Source organism: Pyrgilauda ruficollis, unplaced genomic scaffold (assembly GCF_017590135.1).
Source record: "Pyrgilauda ruficollis isolate IOZ18807 unplaced genomic scaffold, ASM1759013v1 scaffold21, whole genome shotgun sequence".
In the NCBI taxonomy this organism is placed as follows: Eukaryota; Metazoa; Chordata; class Aves; order Passeriformes; family Passeridae; genus Pyrgilauda; species Pyrgilauda ruficollis.
This window is the reverse complement of record NW_024520318.1, coordinates 8,150,291-8,174,804: the sequence shown is the minus strand read 5'-3', so window position 1 is coordinate 8,174,804 and position 24,514 is coordinate 8,150,291. Positions and strand designations below refer to the sequence as shown.

Genomic DNA, 24,514 nt, shown 5'->3' with positions numbered 1-24,514 from the left:
TGATAGGATTTTTAAATTATGAATGTAATAAAGACAATGATGTTGCCAGTCTCATGATTAATAGCTTAAAGAGACATTTGCTAAGCCTTCATTCTCACCATTATCACAAATTCACAAGCTGTACAGCTTTGTAACATGTAGCAAAGACAAGATTTAACTCTATAGTTACACAGCTAAATCCACAAGCAATACAGGAAGGGCATCAGTGTAGTTTGATCTAGAAAAGCAATTTAAGTCCTACGTGCTCTGTTGACAGATTTGTGTTTTTTAAATGCCACCTCAGAAGAAAGTGTCTAATGCAAGATTTCCACCCTTATTTATGCAATGGGTGACATCTCCAATTCTTGTATGTTGTCAGAACTTAAACCACAGTAAGTTACATCACTGTGAGACACAGAGCATCATTAGTGTTCAGCTCAGAGTTATTGAACTAATCAACTGGAGAGGCTTCTCCTAATAACACATCCCAAAACAAGCTGCTACAAACATTCCCTCAAACATCACATTGGTTGCTTTTAAAATTAAAATGAAACCAAACCACTGAAAAAAATAGGGTTTATGGTAAAACTCGATTTTATTACTGCACAGGAACATGGGCTTCATTCAATGCAACAGCACACCCACAGTGCACAGTCATTGCTCAGTGGAGTTAACTCTGCAGCACTTTCCAAGGCTTAAATTTTCACGTTGAATGGAGTAAAGGCTACAGTAGATAATGCCAATCAAAAGTCTGAGAAAGTAAAGGTAGGTTAAGCATTACGCTGGAGATTCAACACAAGCCAGCAGCTCTGTGCAAGCCTGTCTGGCTTGGTGATCAGTGCATGTGAAACATTCAAAATATCACCTTCACACTCAAGAGAGCCAGGTAAGAACAGAACAACTGCACATTAGACAGCACAAAGGTCCAGCCTCCATTCTGCAAGTGCCAGCAGCTCAGCCATAGGCATCTCTCTACTCACTTTACAGAATCAAGGCCACACTCTGCATTTATTGATTTGTATCAGGGGCACAGTCATTTAAAACTATAGATTAAAGCAAACGGATGGAAACTGATAATTCATTTTCAATTCTGTTTAAGGTTTATTACAACTCAGGTAGCTTAAATTTGTCACGCACGAGGCAGAGGCTTCACCAGTTCTGGGACTATTTGTATAAATCAGCACAGCGAGACAATCTCTTTGGAACAAGTCGTGAAATTTAAGCATCTGCCAAACCAGTTCAGAGTGATTTATGAAAATCTGAAGATCACATTAATGGAATTGCTAACAGCCATAACTACATCCACATAAATGTGCCTCTCATAATAAAAACACTCTACATAGTTCTGAATGTTTTAAGAACTAGTAAAATGACTACAGATTATGAAGTCCATCTCCTTTAAGGCATCAAAGACATTCTCAAGGAGGAGTTAATTAGTCTAGTTTCACAGGATACACCATTACAGAGCCTGAGATTCTGACTGCCTGTGATTAATTTCAACACTGCACCAACATACTTTGCTTACATTAGATCTGTTTTCAATTTCCCCTCCTTTTTTTTTCAGAGGCCCCTCACTGGTGTGTTCACAGCTGGAGACTCAAGTGCAACTCCTCTGTGCTGCCCCATAACCAACTGGAACACTTGTCAGGAAACCTCTAGATGACAAGAAAGCACATAAGAAGTACTTTCCAACATGCATGTTTCCCCACCCTGTTCCCCAGTTCACAAGGCAGCAGATTCAAATGCAAGTCCCCTCCCCTCCAACGATCTGGGACACACATGCACTTGCTTCAAAGCACCCACGTTCAACACACAACTCACAGAAATCCTGTGCTTTGGCTGATGCTGCTGATACGGGGATGGTGATTAAAGGCTCCTCACCATCTCTCATTCAGAGCAAGATGGATGCCTACCAACCAGTAGTAGGCACCAAGCCTTAGGAAACAACTGTCTGTAGTGCAGTGTTCCAGCACATTCCCATGCAATGAAAAATATCCATCAACAAGGCAACTTGCACAAAAAAATAAGGGTCTTTCTTTGAGGAATTGAGCCTCCCAGGCTGGTAGTCTCACAGGACACCTTTCAAGCTTCCTTACCAAATTGCTCAAGTTCTGAAAATAAAAGCAATTTGCTCATGCAGTTCTTTTTGTTTCACTCCCTTTCTGCCAGGAGTCTTACTTGAAAATAAAGCCTCACTTTCATGCACCCAAAGTGGCACCACCTCCACATCTCTTCCTGGACACCCAATTCTGTGTATTCCTTCATACTGGGATGCTGCACATTTAGTAGCAGGTTATACTGAGGTAAGAACTGTCCTCTGGGTTAGTTGTGGCATGGATCAGTTGTCCCACCACATAAGCACTGGAACCATTCATGTGACAGCAGTGCACAGAGAAGATGAGAATGGCAGCACTGGCCTGTATGTGCTACCCCACAGGAGGAACTAGATCCCAAGTTTCAGTTTTCATGGAAGTCACCCTCCACTGCTCACAAGCACTCACCTCAAGAAGATGCTGCTGTCCTGTCAGTTACACCTCAGGGAAACACAAATAAACCATGTGCTGTGGGGTGCTCTGCACCGTACAATGGGCAGATGTATCTTGCCTGTCTGGGTATTAGGTTCTTTCTGATTCATTAAGTTCCTCGTTTAAATTATCTAACCAAGTGCTTAAGGCTTTCCTTATCTTGCTAAATTAAGCCAGTCCTTGCCAGCTGCCAACAAGGGGAAGTGGGAACACGCAAGAATACTGCAGGAACTCCTTCTCCAGCACAGCAGTGTGCACGTGCTTCCACTTCCTGGCCTGTGCTTGGCACTCCCTCCCTTCTCCCTCCCGTCATCTAGGAGGGATTTGCACCTGGCTTAGCTCAAGTCTGAATTAATTTGCAAGACAGGGAACTCAAAGAGGTTTTCCTCCATCAGAAGCCAGGGCTATGGATGGACACAAAGTGAAGCTGTGCAGCAGATGATGCTTAGCAATGAAAATACTTTTCCTCTGGGCTCATTCCTGTATCTGGCAGAAAAACACAGCAAAGACATTTGCTGGTGCAGCAGTGCCAGACAACAATCTCTTCAAACAGAAGTAGCTCTCTTCAGCAAGGAGCACATCACAGTTTACAGCCCAAGGTGAAAGCCCAGCAGATCCACTGCTCTCACCCACCCTCTGTGAAGTGCAGGGCTGGGCTCCTGGGCTCCCAGCCCTCTGGAGTGGGATGAAATCACCTCGCTGTGCTTGCACTGCACCCACCAAAAGTGCTGCAACTCCCACCCAGACCCATCGGTGCTACTGGACACAGACAAAACCAGGGATGTTCGAGACAATCAGACAGCAGACACAGCAGAAATGAATTAATTTACATTTGAACAAAAGCAAAAAGCCAATGGGAGATTAAAGACAAGCTTTGAAGACAGAGCTGAAGGGAGAAATGGTACATTTTCACTGCATATTGTGGATCTGAGAAATGACTCAAAGCCATCTGAGATGTAAACAGTTACTGCTAAGGAGTTTATCTTACTATCTAGGCTGTGACTCTTCAGGGCCAGCTTTGTAATTCGCCTTAATACACACATCATGGAGACTTCTGCAGCATCTAGGAACTTACCATCTATCTGACTGACTGAACACTTCTGTCCTTTCTCTTATACAGACAAGTGCTGAAGCTTTATTTGTGCAAAGACTGCTTTTTGTCTATAGGGACAGGCTGATAATGCAGCCAGAGAAATGCTAACAGAACAAACTTTATTAGCAACTTGGACTATTTGAAAAAGGGGTCTTCACAAATTAAAGCTGTAGATGAGTTTAGCCACCCTAAAATGTGGTATCCAGTATTACACAGCCACAACAGGGACAATGGAACTATCAAATACATTCTAGCTGTTCTTTTTATGGCATTGATTTTTTTTTGATACATTCAAAGCATTATTGCATCAGAAAACATATCATGCATCTTTATTTTTCCAGACAAATTCACCTGTATTTGTCATTTCTAGCTACACCTCAAAGGTGCCCCAAATCTACTGTTTCATGGTTTTAGTTGCATGCTTTGCCTATATGCATGCTGAAATAATAAATATTAAATACAGGAAAGAACATAAGAGAACCAAACTGACATTAGGAATAATCCATGGCAGCTCTGTTATGTTCTGCCAATTAAAGAACTTTGCAAAAGATTGAGGTAACAACAGTGGCCACACCACTCAGCTGAGAATCGCTCAAAATTCATGGAAATTTTCAGAAATTCAAGTACACAAACACCAGCTGCAACTTGTCAGAAATGCCAGAGAAATTAGGTTGGCTGCATTTTATTAGTCTATTAGCTGGCGTTCACACAGCTCCTTGTAAATCCTTTTTCTCACTCGGGGCATATCTTCCTGGGAGAACTGAAAAGGCTGGTCTAAGGCGAGGCACTTGCAGTACTGGGGAAAAGGAAAAGGCTTGGTTGAAAAAAAGGACATTTACTACATGAACAATATAGGTCACTGATTTTTACATAGGAATACTCTTACCTGGAGCACAAAAACCCCACAGTCACTGTCATTTTTCTGTTGTGGAATGCACTGAAAGGAAAAGAAACAACCGGAGACACGTCAGATCTTTATCCTTTTACTTAGTTAGATCCTTTCTCTAGCTCCTGCTTAATGTCCAAAAGCAGATTCAGCATAAGGATCAGTTTTCTCATGCTCAGAGATATCTGTTCTGCAGCACCAGAAACTGGAGCTGTAATTACTTGTTCTCGTCCCAAAGTTTGCAAGGTGACACTCAACACCTGGTTAGAATAACACCTAATATTTAGAAAAATATATAGTGTAGGACAGAAAATAAATTACAGTCTTTCTTTCAAGTTTATTTTCTTTTAGTGACCTACACAGAACAGCTTCTCAATTAGTTTAAATAAATGTTTGTACAGCATTATCTACTTTACACAGGACAAAACTATATCAGCAAAGTCACACAGGCCTAGAGGAAGATTACTCTCAGCATCCATGGTACCAGCAGTGGCTTTCCTCCCCCAGCCACACCAAAGGGTTTCAGAGAACATGACAAATGGTTCATCACTAGGCAACAGGACTGAGCAAGGCAGTCTCAAATGATAACTTTCAACCTTCATTATTTCCTCAAACATGCTCAATTTTGATATGCAGAGCTAAAAAGTCCCAATCACTAGTGCTATTATGTCTCTGGCACTTGAAAAGGCAAAGTAATTGTTTTTTCTCAACTCCCAGATCTTCTGCCTCACAGAATGCAGGAGGATGAACTGACTGCACAGGTTGTGCATGAGTGCAGAGAAGAATCATTTTATCATTGTATCAGCATCTAAAAATAAATCTGTGCAAGGAGGGAGCTGTTGGAAGTATGTCTAGTGTGCAATGACCTGTTTTATATCTTTGGAGCCATTACGGGATGGCTACACAAATTACATATTCCCTCATTTACACTACACACAAGTTATTCCCTTTTACTGTCGCCAGACTTTGTTTACTTGTGATCAAACGCAATGTGCCACAAACAGCCCTGGAGACCAAAGCCCTCTACCCACAGCAAACATAAAATATCAGCAGTAGCAACACCAGCCTGTTTCCTCCCTCACCAAAGCCCATCCATTCAGAACAGCCCTTTCAGGAGAAGGGGAGCAGCTGAGTGTCCTGCTCAGTCAGTCCATGACCTTGTGTCAATATGGACACCAGGTGCAGGTTTTGCTGTGCACACATTTAATTGTCCAGAGAAAGGCTCAGATCACCAAGCCACTTGCATAAAGTGCTAAAGCCCTGGTGGGAGCTGAATGACCAACAGAGCTGGAATTACCATGTGTAACTACCTGCCTCTCTCCCAGCACCCTCCATGTGGGCAGCATAAACCCGTTTACTACTTGTACAAATATATGAATTTAGAAGCAGCTTCATGAAATCTCCCACAAAGTCAGACCCCAGGTCTCAAAGTGCTGTCATTTACCTTTGTCACAGCAGTCTGCCAACCCTGAAGGAACTCGGGGCGATTCTTCTCTTTTGCTTCAGTCAGCAAATACTTTCGAATGTTCTTTAAAGAAGAAAGGAAAAAAACCCAACATTATTCACCCACTAAAGAATAGGAGAGAAACACTGACTGCTTGTTTGGCATCCTTTTGACAATGAGGACAAATTTCAGGTGAGCATTAGGAGCTGAGCTAAAATCTAGAGGTAAAGAAATGAACTCTGAACAGTGGGTACTGTGCCTTCTACCATCAAGGCTCATTTTAATCTATCAAGGGGAGCGCTAACACCCCTCAGCTACACTGTACACTGCTCTACTTCATACTAGACTAGCTGTGGCACCCAGGCACAAGGTCAGAGTGCTCCCAGACATGCAGAGAAAAACAGAGCACCCTGGCATGTGTTGTTACATGGCTTACTGGCTGACACCAAGGCCCTTACGTTCAATACAGCCGCATTTTCCTGCTGGAATCTCAATACAAAATGTTCGAGTTCTGCAGCTAATCAACAAAGCTCCAGGGAGAGTTTTAGTGACATACAGGGAAAAAAATAGGCTGACACAAGCGAAGAGAAGGAAGCAAGATAAATGAGACTATGGTCTTGGGTTAAGCAAATCCTACTTCTCTGTAAACAGGCTGGGAATTTACAGCACAATTTAAACACTGCAGCACACAAATATTCACCTTAGTGTGTGGATCACAGTGAATTTTGGGGTATTGCTCCCCTCCTACCCCTAGAACAGGCAGAAATAAAATTTCCTCATGTCTGTGAGACATTTGGGTGCAAATGCCTTGCCTGGAATGGGATGGGAGAGATCAGGTTGCAAGGCTGCAGGAGAGACCGTAGGGCTGCTGAGAGGGATGGCTGGTTCATGCTGCACGTTCACAAGCTAAAGAGCACGAGATCTCTTGCTCCCAGGACAAACATTAGCTTCATCCTCAGCAAATGCCAGCAGGCATACTATCTTCATTCAGAAGTCCTAGCTGGGAACTCTCCTGGGTACAATAATTACTACTCTTCTGTAAGCCAACAACTACACACAGTTAAAAGTAGAGGGCTGCTGCATCAAGCAAGCAATTAAGTTGACAAAATTAGCTTTTGTAAGAGGGTCATTACAATTTGCTAAGCCCAGCAAAAAATTCCTGGCTGCTCTTTATCAGGAAGACTGATAATTTAAGTCCAGTGTTCAGATTGCAGCCCTGAAAGGTTGCTGGGTTCTAACCAGGGACAAACACCCCGTTTCAATGCAGGACAAGGAAAAAGGCAACACACTGTTAATAGCACAGTAACACATAAACCCCACTGGGCAACACTATGGCATCTTCAGTCCTGTGCTCTCACCCAGGCAACCTATCCCCTAAAGGACCACAATTTATCATTTATCCTAAACACAAGTCCCTTAACAGATGAAAGAAATGCCCTCACTCTCCTTGGGGTTCTTCTGCTTCCCATGGCATTGGGCTTTGAGCTCCTGCTTTTTGTGGGAGTGCCAAGTCAGAGTCACCAAAGCTGTGCTGATTACATGGTCAGGCTAATTGGGCAATAGGCAGCCTGACCTCAGCTCCCAGCTCTGGTGTGACCCTCGAGCTCTGTGCTTCAGACTCCTCAGCAGGACAGGCTGATTCTCATTTCATACACAGCAAGACAATGACAGACATGCCACATTTAAAGTTCATGGCTGAACAGAAACAAAGGGGGAGTGTTTCCTTTAAGAAAACAGTTCAGACTTTGCAGACACAGCTGTCACTCTTACCTCTACACAAAACTTAAAATGAATGCCTTGGGAATCGTAAAATGAAATAATTCGACTGGGGATGTTCACAGTAATGAGGGACCAGTGGACTTCCAGGTGAATAGGAATTAACAAGAGAGTCTTCTTAAACAAGTCCACCTGGCAAAAAGAACAACATACATTACAGAGAGTTCCACAGGCAGAATACAGCAAAGCAAGAGATTGATTGTATCCCAAATTTCCTCTCTGTCACCACATAACTGAAATCTTCTTTTGCCCCCTCCACTCTTTCACCACATTCTTCATGTTTACCTAATACACAACTGCTTAGCAGGCACAAGAATACAGTTACAGTCCAGAAAGTGGCTGAGTAACCTTGTACAGTATCAGAATTAATCACTACTGTATTTGTGACAAAATCCTGCTCATGCTGCAGCACAACATCTGTGTTGAAGTGGGATTTCTTAGGTAATGATGGCAATACAACCGAGCCTCAATTTAGGTTAGCTCTTCATCTCTTCAGTAATGACACTTGTCCAGTGTGAGCACCACTCATTTCTATCAGAGCTGCTGATAGAAATGAGTAGGTGACAGACTTTGTGGATGTTGATGAGAAGCTCAACACAATGCAGCAATGTGCATTCACAGCCCAGAAAGCCAACTGCATGCTGGGCTGCATCACAAGCAGTGAGGCCAGCAGGTCAGAGAGGAGACTGTGCCCTTCTACTGCTCTCACAGGAGAGCACACCTCAAGTGCTGTGTCCAGCTCTGAGGCCCCATACGTAAGAAGGAGGTGGACATGCTGGATCAGGTCCAGATGAAGCCAAAAAGATGTTCAGAGGCCTGGGGTACTGCTGCCATGAAGGCAGACTGAGGCCTTGGGGCTGTCCAGTCTGGAGAAGAGAAGGCTCCGTAGAGAAGTTATAGCACCTTCTAGTACCTGAAGGACTACAACAAAGCTGGAGATGGACTTTGGATAAGGGTATGGAGCAACAGGACAAGAGGGAACGGCTTTAAACTGACATAGGACAGGTTTAGATTATATGGAAGAAAGAAATTCTTCCCTGTGAGGGTGGTGAGACACAGGCACAGGTTGCCCAGAGAAGCTGTGGCTGCCCTACCCCTGGAGGTGTTCAAGGCCAGGCTGAATAGGGTAGTGGAAGGTGTCCCTGCCCATGGCAGAGGGGCAGAACTGGATAAGCTGTAAGGCCTCTTCCAACCCAAACCATTCCATGATTCTATGAAGAAGCTGTAATTACAAACACCCCATAAACCCAGCAAATTTGCAATTTGACCCCTTCTGCTCTAACACAGGCTCTGGGACTTGCCAGAGGAAAGCAGAGGAGTGCAAAATGCTTAGGTGAAGAGAGGAAAGGAGGGCAAGAAGGTAGAGCAGATTCATCCTTTCTCAAAGCTAACTCTGTAGCAGATGTACTGTGGTCACAGGCAAGCAAACAAGGAAAAAGGTCTTGAAGTACAGAACAAGTAGAGCAGATGCAACACCCCCAGTGTCTGTATGGCAGATGAGCCCTTATGCTTTTGGAACCCAGCCAAGCCAGGGCCTTTCATGATCTTCCTTCTCCTAGCTCCTCTTGAAAGAAGTGTCTAATTACTGGGGTGTTGGTGGCACAGTCCAGAAAATAAGCAAAAATAGAATCCTGAACTAAATGAACTCATCCTGTGGGAAGATTTCTAAGCTTTTTTCCTGTTTTTTTAAGCACTGTGCAATTCGAACAGTACATAATTGCAACACTACTGGCAAGGGCAGGTCTTTTGTAGGAAAGAAAAGTCTATTTCTTGAGTAACAATGGGAAGTCGAAGAGACAAAAAGGTGTGGCATTCACAGCAGTTATCGGCCGAGCCTGGCTCACAACGGTCCTTTGATTGTGACAAGCATCGACCCCGCTCCCGCCTGCAGAAACTGCTTCCTGACCGGATTACAGCACATTCACTGCACACCAATCCACCACTCTTGGAGAGGAGCACAGGGATGTCAGCCAGCAGCAAGCTGAGACCACAAAGGAAAACTGGAGTAAGAGAAATGAACTACATCTTCTGTGATGTCCAGCAACAGCAGAGCCACACAAAACTCAAGGGTCCTCATGTGGCCCTAGTTGTAGAATTACTGCAGGTGTGCAATCCTGCAGCAGAAAAAGGCAGCCAAAAGTTTGTATTTAGTTATGAACTGATGTACAGGAAGAGTGGTGGCAACCCAGATTCACTTCACCACGAGAGCAGAGTCAGCTCTGGGTCACAACAGTGAATCAGGAGGGCCAGTGTGATGGGTGATCAGAAGGGACAGACACTAACAGGAGCTCTGAAACCCCTGCAGCCAGAGCCAGCACAGGATATCCTGTATCCCAGGAGAAAACATTTACAAAACATGGTGCAATACTCTGGTGTATTTAAAGAGCAGAAACAAATTCCCCTTAATTGCACACTGCAGGATGAAGGAGTCTACGGAATCCTTCCCATAGAAACTGCTTAATTCTCATTCTTGCTTGAGAGACTCTTTAGGAATTTATGTGTAAATATCTAAAAATTGTCCTGTCTCATTAGGTACATCTCAGCAGCAACAACAATACAGATCCTGCTTCTAGAATCTACCTTAATTTTGGGGGTTTTTATAAAACTTGAGTTGCTGGAGAAAAGGAACATTTAAAAAATAATATGTGGGAATATTAAGCACCGATATTCCATCTCTCTTTAAAGAGTTTTTTAATAAATTATATGAATAGATTTTATATTTGGATAATGAGTTCATCTCTAGCATTTCACAGATGTGTGCTATTTAAGTACTTCTGCAGAAAGATCATACATTCAAACATGGCCTTTGATTAGTCTTGCCTCATCTCCCATATTAGAAAGGACAAATGTTCATAGAAAAAAAAAAAAGAAAAAAAGAGAGTATTTCTTTTTGCATTAGCTATCCCTGAAAATATCACACCCATGATCTGGTGTGGGTTCTGGAAAGCAAGGTGAGTTCTGTTGTTGTCAAAAGAACAACAGTCTGGCTTATTAACCATGGGTCTCTTTTTTGCTTTCTAGTACCTGGTATGTTTTACTTGGAGTAACAATTTGATTTTGTCAAAGAATACCAGGCTGAGATAAAAGGAAGAAGCAGAATTAAGTCTGCTCTCCTGTAGATTAGTGTACCTGGCACTGTCAGGAGCAGTAAGAGCCATTTCTTGCAGTTAAATTAACAACTCGCATGAACATACACAAAGAGATAACCTCCCACTGAAGATTTAGCCATTCCAAGTACAACATATCTGTACTAACTTGAATAGTGCCACACTACTATTTTCTTCAAGCCCTTCCCACTTTGTACAGCTCCTTTGCTAACCTATCCATTGCAAATAACACACTGTAACCCAGCTTCCAGTGAGTGGAAGTGGAGCCCAGCCCAGCAGAACCCCAGCACTGATGACACCATGTTAAAGGTACCTTTTTAGTCCATCGTTTTACCCCATTATATCCTTTGGTTACGAGCTGTCTATGAAAAAAGCTGTTAAAGAAATGAACCTAAAAAGAGAGAGAGAGGAGCAATGAGCACAGAAATTTTCATGCACAGTCATTCCCCTTCCCCCAGGATAATTTATACAAAACAACTTGTAATGAGGCAATATTTAATGTAGGTTTAGAAACAGAACCCCAGTAGAGACAAACAGAGGCTTTGCCAAGCCTCAACTCTTACTGTTCTTTAGAAAGCTAATAAAATAAGCCTCATTTTCCTATAATATATCATGTGAGCCACTGCAGCATTTGTATTTACATTTTTGTATCTCCAGGCATATCATGTTTAATTTTTTTGTTGGGGACAGACTTAGGAGAAAAACACCAGGACAAGGAGTGAGTTTTTGTTGTTCTTTTCAGGGATCAAGGAAGAGAACACTGCACTGGAAAAGCAGGGGTGGTGAAGAAGGTAGTAACTTCTGGCTTTAGTTGCTGGAAGCTGAGACTCAGAAAAAGAAAATTGATCAAAACAGTTATGAGATTTAGTCCAACAACATTGTCTTTGGCATTCAACTCTTATGACATGAACAATATTCTGCTATTGAGAAGTATTTTTAAGGTATGACTGATCCATTTGGTAAGTGAAAACTGACATTTATGACAAAAAAAAATGTACGCTTATGCAAAAAAAAAAAAAAAAATTAGCTCAGAGTTAACACTATTATTCCCTGTGCTTAGCTTCTTGCAATTATACTAACAGATTAATACAAACAGAAATCTGCAACATCTGTTTTTAATAATTCTGCTAGTATAGAAGTGGTAGAAGGCTTGAGCTGTTACTTGAAAAAAAAAGTTAGAAAATTCAGCATCTGAGAACACAGTCTAATAGCCATTAGCTATGCCAACAGACTTCAAAACCACATTCTGAGGTACCAGCACAAAATCTCCCATGAGGATTTCAATTATGTTCTAGGAAGAAAAAGCAGACACAAGCAAACAGATACAATCTCCAATACCCCTAGCCTAGCACACTCAGGAAATACAGAGAATACTAATGAAGAATCACCATCACCTCCAATCAAAGCAACAACGCTCTTTCTTCAGAGCTTGAAGATTTAAAAGTTACATTGTGCAGAGCTCATCTAAGAATGGCTTTGTTTGGTTCTTCCTTTGTGGTCTCACCTGAAAACTGTTCTGTCCCTAAACAGATGGGTTTTTATAATTGTCACTGCTGCAAATTTAGTCACAAAATGGGGGGTGGGGTGTGTGTGTGTGTGTGTGTTATCTTGATTACTTTTTTTTTGCTTTCTTTCTCTCAATTGTCACCAACAGTCAGGCACTGCAGTTGCAAAGCTGTAAGCATTCTGAGGAGGATGCACAAAACAGTCCTGCAGAGTCAATACTGCCAAGGAACCAAGGAGCTCCACACAAATTCACATTCACCAGGCAGGCAGCTGACACAGCTTGAGCTGTTACAGCCCCCACAGCTACGAGGTGGGCGGGAGGGTGAGTGCAAGCAGCACATGTGCATGGTTCAGATGCTAACACTCAAGGTTTGTCCTCTCAGCAGAAATCCATCTTCATCAGAAATTTCAGCTGCAACACCAGGCTGGTGAGCAAAGGCATGAATTCAGCACTTTAGAAGCAGATAAGCTGGAAACAGAAACCTCTAGGGAAGGAAGGAGAGTGGGATGGGCCAAAACAGGGCACCTGTCCTCTACAGGTACATCACTGACATCAGGCTACCAGAGACCACCTGCAGGGCTAGTACAGTCAGTTCCTGAAACAGGAGCAACAGCACTGGAAAGGGAAAAGGAAAGGTAGAAAATCTGAGCAGCACACAGCAACCAATTACCGCTCGGGCCATCATTGAGTTGAATCCTGATGCTATACCTGAAGTGTGCAAAGTTTCACCCTCCCCTCTCCATCTCTCATTAGGTACATTTGTGTAATAACAAAACCCCCTCACCTTTTCAGGGACCGCATCCATTACGAGTTCTCCATACATGTTAATTATCTGGAAGAGTCAGTAAATAGTTAAATACATCATAATTTTTTAAGACCCAAATTCACAAGTGCCCATAAAACATAGGCCTCTACCCACTTAAACCAGCAATATGGAGACTTAAGAGCCACATTGTCTAAAGGACAAGCACTCTGTAACTAATAGTGGTCATCCTGGAGAGAGACTGTAACTGGCTGCTTGAAGTCTGTCTCAATCTTAAATGCAGTTTAATTCAATTTAAATCTACTGGTGCATGCCCTGGGCTCTGCAGCCTTCCTGGCTTTTTGGCTGTGGGCCACAGTTTCCTGTTTCACTCTGTCATTCTTGTAATCTGCTTAAGCTTGGGATGGGGTAAGTTACTAAAACCTGTATGAGTAGCCACTATTTTATCAAAATAGTCCAACATAATTTCTCCAAAAGGAAACAGTCTAATTGTGACACCTCCCAGCTTCCAGACTTACTGCACCTGTCACTGTAAAAGCTGCCCACCACTCCTTTTACTTGTGAAATGTAAAGCAAGGACAGCCCACCTGTAGTGTCAGCAGAAGGTGTACAACTGGTATTCTAATATAAATGGCTAAAAAGGGTTAGGGAAGCACATAAACACCAAGCATCTCTGACCTGGTCATTCAGCCAGTTTTGGCCTTCCAGTGTAGCCAAATCATCCATATCTAGCATGTGCTTATTATAGAAGACCCGGAAATTGCAAGTGGAGGTTTTTGGATGTTTTTCCCGATACTTCATGATTTCCCTGGTGATAAAAGGTTTTCTAAAACAGGATTGAAAAGGTAGAGAAAAATCAAGTCAAGGTCATGTCAAATGAATTCTGTTCTGCTAGTTGTCAGATGTAGATCATGCAGTAGCAATGCAAGTGATTTTTATTTTTTACCAGGTGTACAATGTGATACTGCTACACACCTATGGGAGAAATCTTCATTAAAGACTTCTTTTAATCTTCCCATGACATCTTTTTCACAGAGTGGTACTAAACTGCCATATTTCTTCATAACTTCATCTAGGAATCCTTTAAATATACCAGAAAAATTAAAGTGCAAACATATAAAAAGCTTCTGATTTCACCAATCAAATAAAGCTCTCAGTTCTTACAGGTACAAGCAGCAGTCATTCTGCACCCAACCAACGTGCAGCACCACCACACATGGCAAGTACACATTTAAGAAAACTAAGCTCAAATTGGCAACATAAAATAAAAGCGGGGGTAGGGGAAGAAGGACAAGAATAAAAATGCATGAATCTGATCACTCAGCTTCACAGGAAAAGATCACTCCCTCTTCTTGCCATACACATACATATCTACAGCAACCTAATTATACCAGTGCTAGAGAAGAATCCATCCCCTTCCCTGCTTCAATTAGCATTTTAAATCATTTTACTGCAACGTGAAAAGCCATCAGTTCCTGCAACAGGTTTCATTGAAAAGCCAGTATCCTGTCCTTATGGCAGGCAGAACGACTCTCCTCAAATGCAGGCAGCTGGAGCTGGCAGTGTTTGCAGCCTGCTCAGTTCCGCTGCCGCACCACAGTGAACGGAAAACACGCCACACAGACTCCCAGCAAGTTTAACTCCTTTGCCTTGTATCCTAGGGATAGCATTTAAGGTGAAACAGACAGCCATGTCAGCCTGTCACTGCCCAGGAAAACAGTGAGCAACCACACCAGAAAAAAACATTAACTTGGAAATAATCAAGAGATGAATGCTGGAAGAATTGAAAAACCTAGGAAACAGACTTTTTTCTTTCTCAAACACAAGACTGGAACATTGGAGATACAAATTCCACACAAGCATCCAAAACCACTCTGAGAATGAAAGAGAATGGAGAACAGGGTTTCAACACTTGCTAGTAAACAAGAGAAAAAAGACCAAGTTGTCCAGCTCTCTGAAAATGAATTTTTAGATGCAGCAGAAAACATGTGTTCTGTGTACAGAAAGCTGGTGTGTACAGAAAGCTGGATCTGAGATCAGAGTCCAGGAAAATTGCATTAATCCAAAGTCCAGGACTCTTCTGAGGCTGGGGTGTGATGGCAGAGCATCACTGGATAGGGCATTGTGTGCTTACTAAGGCTTTAAGAACATTTCCTGGAAACTTTCAAGATCAGGATAGGAAAAAGCAAGATGAGAGAAACACTGGACAGAAAAAATGCCAGAACAGCAGTAAGAATAAAAACCGAAGGAGAGAGACCAAGAAAAAACCCAAAATACAATGAGCTGAAAATAGCAGTGAAGCTGTAGCAAGAAGTGTGACAGAAGGAAGGGAGGAAGGATTGAAGAACAAGATCAAACCACAACGAAGCATTCTTCATGGGAAAAGAACCTTCTTGCAATTCTGCCACACTTTTGCCTAACAACTTTTATCCCTTACATCTCAGTACACTGTGACAGGGAAGATGTTTCTCACTCTGGCTAGAAGTCTAGCTAGACAATGCATGGGGTTTATGAGTGTACCTTATTCTGTTTTAATATGTAAAAATTTTAAAGGCTTTTTATTAATGCACAGAGGAAGGACTGTTCTTGTCATTACAACTAAGAGCAGCAGAGTTCCAGACCTCCAGCACTACTGACCTCACTTGGGCTGGGGTAACTCAAGGAAGAGAATACAAAGTTCAGTTCTGGGGCAAAATCAGATACCCATCATGAACAGGATTTACCACGGGGCTGTTTGATACCTAATAGCACTTCTGAATGCACTAAGAGTTGCAGCCCATTAAAGTCTGAGTTCAGCTGCTGCAGAGAAATTTAAAACCCAAGAGCAGCCCTAACACTTGCACCTCCTTCATGTTTCTACCCCAGGAACTCTTGCCAGGTCAGCACTATCTTTTAGGGTGCAATTAATTATTAACAACACTCCTAAACACACCAGAACTCCTACAACTAAAATTCTTCTTTACAGCTTTTCAGCTGAGAAAACTCAGAAGTACTACACTGTCAGACCACAAAACTTTAACCTTTGCCACCCTGATACAACCTTGGCTCTTGCCTGTTATAGAAGGACTACATCTCTTTTTCTGATGGACAAACTTTAAAACTCCATTGCAGAAGTGATCTCTTCACTGGGTTACCAGAGTTTCTCTCAGTTTTTCACACAGCATCTGGTCCTTGCTTGACCACATAAGGCCAGTCACAGAGGTACACACCCCACACTAACTTACAGATATGGAGGTGGAGAGCTAACTCATCTCTTGAGGCTCACTGTCTCCTTCCTCACATTTTGCTTTAGAGAAATCAATTGCAAAATTGAAGGACAAACAGGTAGGCAGAAAAATCAGAGCACATCAAACTTCAAAGAATTCCTTTAACACTCATTGACAACAGCTTAAAGTTTATGGGACTCTAAAAAGCCAATTTCTCCAAAGGAAGTTATCAGAACATCTATGAAGTTACACTGATGGTACAAGATGGCACAACGTGTTAGCTTACTGCTCCTTACTCTGTGTGTAAAAAGGTGCTACACATAAATAAGACACCAATTACTATTTTTATCATGCTTCTCTTTAGAGAGACTATTGAATACTGCATGCTCAGCATAGCACAAAAAAAACCCCAAAGCCTTTCTGCTGAACCTTTGCTAACACAAGTCTTTAAAAAACATTGTCTCATAGGATTCATTAAGCTTATTCTATGAACAACTGGAGAGAAAACTAAGGGACAATGGACAGTATTTTGCTATTAAAACTTAAGTGATTTAGTGAGCAAGAGAAGAGAGTATAAAGGCAGAAGGAAGCATTAGAATACCTAGGATTTTCAAAAACCAAATTAAGAATAACAATTGTCAACCAGTTAAAAACCTGAACCTTTTGATTCCACATGATAAGACATTTAAAATTTCTATCAACAATTTCCTGCAGATTCCAATTAAACTACATTGTATTCTCTAAAACAAAATACTCTTAAAATAGCTTGTCAGATAAACATTCATTTGTCCCTCCTTCATGTAGCTCTCCTCTCTGCAGCCTCATTTAATCAAATGTTATGCTAAGTGACCTTTACAATTCAGAGTAAGAAAGCATTTTCATAAAGGAATTAACACAATATGTAAACGCCACAATACACGCAGCAGTTTTCAGGGACTCCTGGATGCCCTAAGATATTTAAAGAGTATACCACAAAGCCACGTTGCCAACTGCTCATCAGCCACCCGGGAAGTTTTCTGACTGTTCCTTTTGCCTCCCTTCCGAGTTCCTGATTTCAGTCCTGTGCTTTCTGGTGAAGGCTCCTCCAGAGGACTTTTACAGTAAGGGTGATCTAGTAATTTTGAACTAAAGATGTCCAAGTTTAAGGAGCCTTCTACTTCCATCTGGCTAGAGCTGTCCTCATTCTGTGTCAGCTCCATGGATAAAGGTCCATTTGCAAAATTATCACTGACATCAGAATCCTGCAAAGAGGATTGCAACAGTGTCATTCCATCTACACCCACAACGTCCTTGGATTCTGCACCATCTCGATCTGAAGCAGCGATTTCTTTTCCTGTCACAGAGATGACAATGTCAGAGCAATGATCCTCTGCAAGAGCCCCGTTAGCCTCCACCTGGCGCAAGGTTTCTGCCTCTGGAGAAGCTCTAACATGCAGTTCTGGTGGGACAGCATCCACACTGCCACCCTGCCCTCCAGCTTCTGGATCCTCAGAACACGGCTCAGCAGACACATCCTGCGTGTGGCAGATCTCAGGTGCACATATTTCATTCTCCGCTCCTAAAGACTTGGGTGTATTATTGTTCATATCTGATAAGCTGTACCGCTTCCAAAGACGCTTACTTTTAGATTTCCAGGAGGAAAACAAATTACACAATCCACCTTCAAAATCCTGCTGAAGTGTTTCCTGATGGTCCCTTGTAACTTTCTGCACCCACCTTCGCTTGATTTTTCTTAATTTGCAAGTCTTGCCTCTTGCTCGAAGTTTCGGGAATTTTATGATTCTATACCGAAACCTAACCATAGAAAGTTTCTTATGCATCATAAATAAAAATCTCTTTTTTACAGTATGATGGTTAAATTTGGACCTCTTTAGAGCTGTCAAGGGGCCACAAGTTCCATTCCACTCCCTTTGCAACAGCATTTCCTTTTATAGTTGTTTAAAACTACCAGGACTGTGTTGCCCTCATTATTGCTCTCCTCCACGCTATATACAAAACCACCTTTCTTTACAGGTAAGGCAGCACCTTCCAGCGAGCCACATGAGACATAATGGATATGGCCAGAGATGCTATTGAGAACAGCAACAGTTTCAAATTCTTCATTCAAGGGATCTTCACTCTGAAAGGATTCATTGTTGAGTTTCCTTACTGCTTCTCCAGATGAGCTTTCAGCTTCATGATAGGGACAGGATCTCTTTGCTCTCAATAGTTTTGTAAGGAAAGTTGTATAATTCCACAGTAGGTTTTGGACAGGTTTCTGCATTTAGAAGCACATCAGGAGCCCACCTGCTTTGGAGCTCAAGTGTCTTCCTTCTGCACCGCAGTATTCTGTACAGTTTGCTGTGAGTTAAGCTCGCAAATAGCTGGGCACTCTGTCTTTTCTCCTAAGTTAGGAAAACTTGCTTTTTGAAGCAGTATTTCCCAAGCTTCCCAAAACCATTGGTCCATCTTCCAGACTGGGCCAGCAGCTGACTTCTTTGCCAAAGCAAATGTCTTCTACGGCTTTTCATTTTTCTGCTTCATTATGATCTTCAAAAACAGCTGAAAGAATAAGGGAAATTAATTCAGAGTTATCTGGACTGTAACATAATAGCAAAATACTAAGGCACATCCCTCACGCCACATGCCTATCTGAAATTCCACCACTCCTTCATTCACAACCTCACATTCCCGAAGACATTTTCACTTCCACCACAAGGAAAAACAAGTAATAGTTGCAATGGTTCGGTGTGTAAACAGGCTTTGTTGATTTACCTTCCCTAGAGGAAGAGCAATAAACTGGTAATTCCCACCCATCCCATGCTCCCCATATGTAATTCATGACTCTCTAGCCTGAGGTCAAACCTCTCTCACTGCCTACACCTAGGGCAAGCACAGTTAACCAGTTTGCCGCAAAAGACTTTTGAAAAACAAAACTCTGAAGTCCAAGTTATCAACAAGTGTGTGCAGGTACCCCACACCATCAGTACAAAGGACTCTTGTGCAATAAACGTGAGCAGCCTCTGAAAACGCTTCACAAGCTCACAGTTTTCCTTTAAAGGAACAGCAAAACACAAACACCCACAGAAATTTTGATTCTCTGACTAGATAAAGAATGACACAGTTTACTCCTGAAGTAATTGCTCTGTATTTACAGCTACACCTCACTCCGTATGACACCATCACTATCAGCTTCTATAATCAGTGTTTATCTTTGCATTAACAAAGCAGTACCAAATGCAGCACAGCAGCTAATCATCTTAAAAACTCCCTTCCCCATTAAAAAACCTGCATCTCAAAGTGTTCAGCAAGGATATATCTGAGATTACACAAGCATGTAATGCCTGCATAGTAATATCTGTTTATCCTGTAATATCTGTTTATCTTCACTACATAGCTAAAAATATTAATTAGAAGTTAGAAGAATCCAGAAAGGGGAAGGCAAAAGCAGCACACACAACATAGGATGCTTCATGCAAATTGCCCCAGCCTCACTATGTACATCTCATTCTGTACTTTACAAGTTTGTATTTTTCTCAAGTTCAGAAAAGGACTTTGTCCAGCCCATCTATTCTGACTTACAGACTACTACAGCAAGCTTTGCCTTAACTATGTCTGTCCTAATCATTACACATAAGCATGTGTAGCTCAAAATAAAGGAGTCTATAAATAAACATAAAACATTAACAATTGGACTTTTAAGGAAGCATGAATGACACCTGCAAAAACCGGGTATTCAAAGCCTGACTTAAGCTCTTCTGCATTTTTCTCTCTACTCATCTTAGACACAAACAGCAGTTGGGATTTTTTTTTGGGTTTTTTTTTGTTTTGTTTTGGGTTTTTTTTGTTTGTTTTGTTTTGTTTGTTTTTGTGGAGGAGTGGGAGGGTAGTGGAAATGCAGAGAGGACAAAGACTATAATTTATCACTTGGGTAAGATATTCCCATCACACAGAAAACTGTCCAGAATTCACTGGACCTACAATGTAGAAAGAAACCTGGCTACCTCCACTGATAGACAGCACAGCTTAACAGTATAAAAGCACTGCAACAGGGCCTGGCTCTTTTGTAACCCTCTATTACTCACCACACAACTCAGTTATCAGAAAAATCAGGACATAACATCTCATCACACCAATTTTCTTGTACTTGCTCATCTAGCACTTCCATATTTCTCTACCCTAGATGCAATTTACCCCTGCTTTTCCACTACAAACTCTTATGTGTCTGTCTACTGCACGCAGCACCTAGAAAACATTCCTTGAGTGGCCTCAGTAAACATCAGCCAAACCACAGGCTTGCTAGGACAGCTTATTCCAGACACATTTCATCCAGGTAAAACAAACCCAGGCAAATCTCAACATTCTCAGCAGAGCCCCATACACAAGGGGCTTCTGCCAACAGCGAGTGTTGAGCATTCCAAGGAGAGCACGGCAGATGAAGGCAAGGGTTTGATCTTCTCAGGCTCTGCAATAGGTTCTACATACCTGCCAGCTTTTAAGAAGACTCCTGAACAATTTGGAGTCACCACCTTTCTCTTTGCTCTCTCACAGCCAAACCCAACAGCTTCCTCAGATACAGGAAAAGGCTCTCTGAATGGCCACGGATTACTCAGGAGCTGAAATTCCTACAGCTGCCACTGCTCTACCCAGAGGAGACTGAACTCATGATCATAGCAGGAAAAACACTGCATCAGATTCTAGCAAAGGTAAGTCCTGGGAACAAAAAGGACCCAAGGCAAACCTGAATGGAGACAAGAATGATGCCAGTTTCAACATAATAGCAACAGCAATGGAAATAGATCATTTGCTCATTGATGTCATGAAATCCAGCTTCTTAAAACTGCAACAAAGGAAAATGTTAGGAAAGCTACTCTACCTACCTGTTCTTCTGTTCAATTTTTAACTTAGACCATTAAATAATGCTTTAATTATAACTTACAGAATTAAAAAATATTTCATGTTTGTTTGTGAAGTCCACACCAATTTTTCCACATTAAACCATTTTTCTGTACAAAAAAGTTTCTCCTTAAAGTGTAAATAAAGTCTGAGTAAGCCATTTAATCCAAGCAAAGTTTTCTTACCCTCCCCTCTCCCTTTTCAAACATGATCAGTTTTGAGTCTGGATCCCCTTAAATTAAAGGCCTCCAAAGAACAGTTAATCCCAGACCTAGGAGCTAAAACAGTTCACTTTTCTAACAGCAGTGTTACTCAGAGTGACAAAAGATAATCCATATGCAAATACTTAATTCAAGATGCTGCTTGAAGAACTTACTTTCTACCAGTGCTACAGGAGTATCACTGGCTTTACTTGGCACCATCAACCAGAAAGACAAAAGGGCAGCTTAGAAGTGCACTGCTAGAAAAGGAACTGAAGTGAGCAATGTAAAACCAAAAATAAAGCAAGCACTGCCCGAAGTCTAAGAACCTGAAGAGAAAGTGACATATGTACCCCATTCATTAACAGAGATTAAAAACCTCTGAACTGAGGAACTTGCACCACTACGAGAGTGGTTTGTCTAGTCAGCGGAGGTAGCCAGGTTTCTGTGCTGCGTGACTGCACAGGGATGCAGTCAGTACTACACCAGAAACCTCAAACTCAAAAAGCCCAAAATGTACACGTCCCAAAGACCAAAAGTGAAAGAAATTTACCGTAACTCACCCCTTTAGCTGTGTTTGACATGCCATCTGCAAATGGTTAAATATTAAAAGGCACAATCTCTTTTGCACTGGATGAAGACAACCCCAGACTGTTACACCTCTATATTAATGGCAGATTCTGATTATAGATTTGCTTTATACTCAAATTTAAAAAAAATATGTTTGGGAACCACTCAGTTTTCAAAATGCTTATTCTAAGAGCTCTGGTAAGATACGAGCAAACACAACTGTAGCAACTTGACATCAAGCACTGCACACTTGCATGGGAATGGAAGAACATGAGGCCCTCCATCCTTTATGAGTGACAAATTCAGCGCACACACACACACTATTTTTCTTAGATCAATCAGCAGATCACTCAATTTGCAACTTACATGGCTGAAACTTGCATCACCTTCAGTGAAGTTGAATACTGTAAAAAGATACTTTACATTCATCTTTCACCCATTATAAGCCTCTTAGTTTAACCACTCATTAGTCCTTGGCAGTCCTATTTATTTTTGACAGTTTTACAGACCCCAGGTTTTAACTGAAAAGCACATAAATGGGGAAAGCAATCCCAGCAAATGCTGCTGACAGAACACCACCAAAGGTTTCTAGCTGACACCTGAACGGTCAGACCACAGAAACCTTCTGTCCACACAAGTGCAGAACAAACCCACAGTACTGCAGAAGAGCTCTCCTTCCTGCTTAGATCAGCAGAAGCCATCTAGGGCTGTGTCAGCATGCCCAGTGGGTCAAGAGACACATGGAAATTCTTCTGTTAAAGAAGCTTGTTCCTAAGACCATCACTAATGTAAATAAAGTGAACAGCTGTGAGAGCGTGGCCTTGTGCAGGCAGGAGTAACTCACGCATCACCTGCTCCTGTGGGAGGCAGTTCTCACAACACCCAGAGCTCAGCCTTTCCCAGTGGAGGTCTGGGCAGCTCCCAAGGACAGGAGGTAAGGAGGAAAGAGAAAGCCAGCCTGAGACTATGGCGTGCAGCTGAGATATGCTGTGCAAGAAGATGCCCTCCCTCCCCCAGGCAGGATCCAAAATTGGAAAGAGACAGAGGAAGCTGGAGAAGGGTGTCTCTCTTCAAACCACCACGTGGCCAGAGCTAAGCTGATAAGGTCAGGAAGTCTGAAATGACTCAATTAGCACATACAAAAGCAGATTCACAGCACTGGCAACCATCCCCTCTTCTCCTTCTTTTCTGACCAGCACAGTTCTGAGAACTGTTAAGCAAACATTTTGTCCCAGAGGTGAAGCAAGCCCTAGGGAAAGGCACTTTGACACAACATAACTCATTAGCACAAGACCATACAGAAATAGCCAAAGTCCGAAGTTACTGACTCAGAGGAACACAGCAGGACATGCAGCTGGTGACCTCATGGTCACACTGCAAAGTTTCAACTCCTACAGTTACCAGGGGCTCTTCCCTCAACCAGCACTTCTGGGAACTCAGTCTCACCTAGCTGGCTACACAACTACTGGATTTATTTCTGGCAAGATGATAGAATTTACTTACAGGAACATCCTCCTTTAGGCTAAACTAAATTAATGGAGCTATATATATTAGATAACAGAACTTTTAAGAGACATACTGTCACAAATCAGAGATGGAAATTTTCTAGATTAAAGAACCCAAAGATCCTTTTCTATAAGCAAAGCATAAGGATATTTAAATTTTTTAATCTTCAGGCTTTAGATTGATTTTAATGAAATTTGACTTAAGCTCTGTCCCTTCCTTCCTGAATACCTCTGCAATGCAGAAGCACGGAAGTAGCTGAAACAAAGTCCATCAAATTTTGCTGTCCAAGGTCTGTGAAGTGAACAGAAACTCGTATTTCATCCGAGTTCCTTGAATGTGTCTGAGGTCAAGGGTCTTCCTGATGCTTTCTGAAGGCCTTCCTTGAGAGACAGTGTATTTCTACAAGTATTAAACACATTTTCTTACAGCGTTTAAAAAATACTTCTCTTCTTGTGTTAACAACATGAAAAAATAAGATGAGGGTATTACCAAAAGCAATCCACCTCTCTTCTGAGCTGGACGTCTGGGCTAGAACAAGTGGAGTTTGGAAATGGTAGAGCACGCTAGTTAAACACAGCCTTCAGCTGAGGAACTCTGCTGTGCCTGTCCCGTGGCCCAGCACTCACAGCTGCTGCTGCTGAGCTCCCTGTCCCTCCCGGCCAGCACAGCTTGGAAGGGCTGACAGAGGGGAAAGCAAAGAGTACCGGAGCAGTAAGTGCTGTGCTTACACTGCGGAGAGACTGGGAACTCAGGGAGAAGACAACTTGGGGGCACAGGAGTGGGGTCGATAGCCCGATGATGGAGAAACAAAGCTCTTGCAACATCTCAAAATTCCCTTCTACAGCTTACCAACCCCACCAACGCCACAACTCTCCCAGCACGCAGTCAGGGAGAGCCTCCCCGTGCTGCCCGAGCACAGCGTGCCTGGACTCCCCCGGCTCCCGCAGGCCCGGTCTCAGCCCCGCGGCAGCCCCCGGACAGCGCGGGCGGGCAGGGCAGGAGGCCGGAGCGCGGGGAGGGCCGGAAGGCAGCGCAGCCACACGCGGCGCCCCGCGGCCTCCGCCCGCCCGCCCGCGG

At 42.5% G+C, this 24,514-nt stretch overlaps 1 protein-coding gene across 3 annotated transcripts; it reads right to left on the bottom strand.

The window, feature by feature from the left end:
- Nucleotides 1-555: 555 nt before the first annotated feature.
- Nucleotides 556-22,918, bottom strand: SENP5 (SUMO specific peptidase 5). 3 transcript variants are annotated; one of them, XM_041468046.1, is made up of 10 exons: nucleotides 22,298-22,727; nucleotides 17,257-18,827; nucleotides 14,056-14,161; nucleotides 13,759-13,906; nucleotides 13,102-13,149; nucleotides 11,124-11,201; nucleotides 7,698-7,835; nucleotides 5,928-6,011; nucleotides 4,484-4,534; nucleotides 556-4,393 (listed from the first exon to the last, which is right to left on the bottom strand). In XM_041468046.1, the coding sequence occupies exons 2-10, from the start codon at nucleotides 18,206-18,208 to the stop codon at nucleotides 4,283-4,285; spliced, it is 1,716 nt and encodes a 571-aa protein (XP_041323980.1). In that variant the 5' UTR covers nucleotides 18,209-18,827; nucleotides 22,298-22,727; the 3' UTR covers nucleotides 556-4,282. The 3 variants fall into 3 exon arrangements, with proteins under 3 accessions (XP_041323980.1, XP_041323981.1, XP_041323982.1); XM_041468047.1 differs by having other exon boundaries at nucleotides 18,573-18,827; nucleotides 22,298-22,721; XM_041468048.1 differs by lacking the exons at nucleotides 17,257-18,827; nucleotides 22,298-22,727 and adding an exon at nucleotides 22,783-22,918.
- Nucleotides 22,919-24,514: the final 1,596 nt, after the last annotated feature.

Excerpts from the sequence above, each read along its gene's own strand:
- SENP5 (XM_041468046.1), bottom strand. The coding sequence starts at position 18,208 with ATGCTGTTGCAAAGGGAGTGGAATGGAACTTGTGGCCCCTTGACAGCT. Across the intron at positions 6,012-7,697 it reads ATTTTAAGTTTTGTGTAGAG|AACATTCGAAAGTATTTGCT; the intron begins GTAAGAGTGACA and ends TCTTCTTTAAAG. Across the intron at positions 4,535-5,927 it reads GGCAGACTGCTGTGACAAAG|TGCATTCCACAACAGAAAAA; the intron begins GTAAATGACAGC and ends TTTTCCTTTCAG.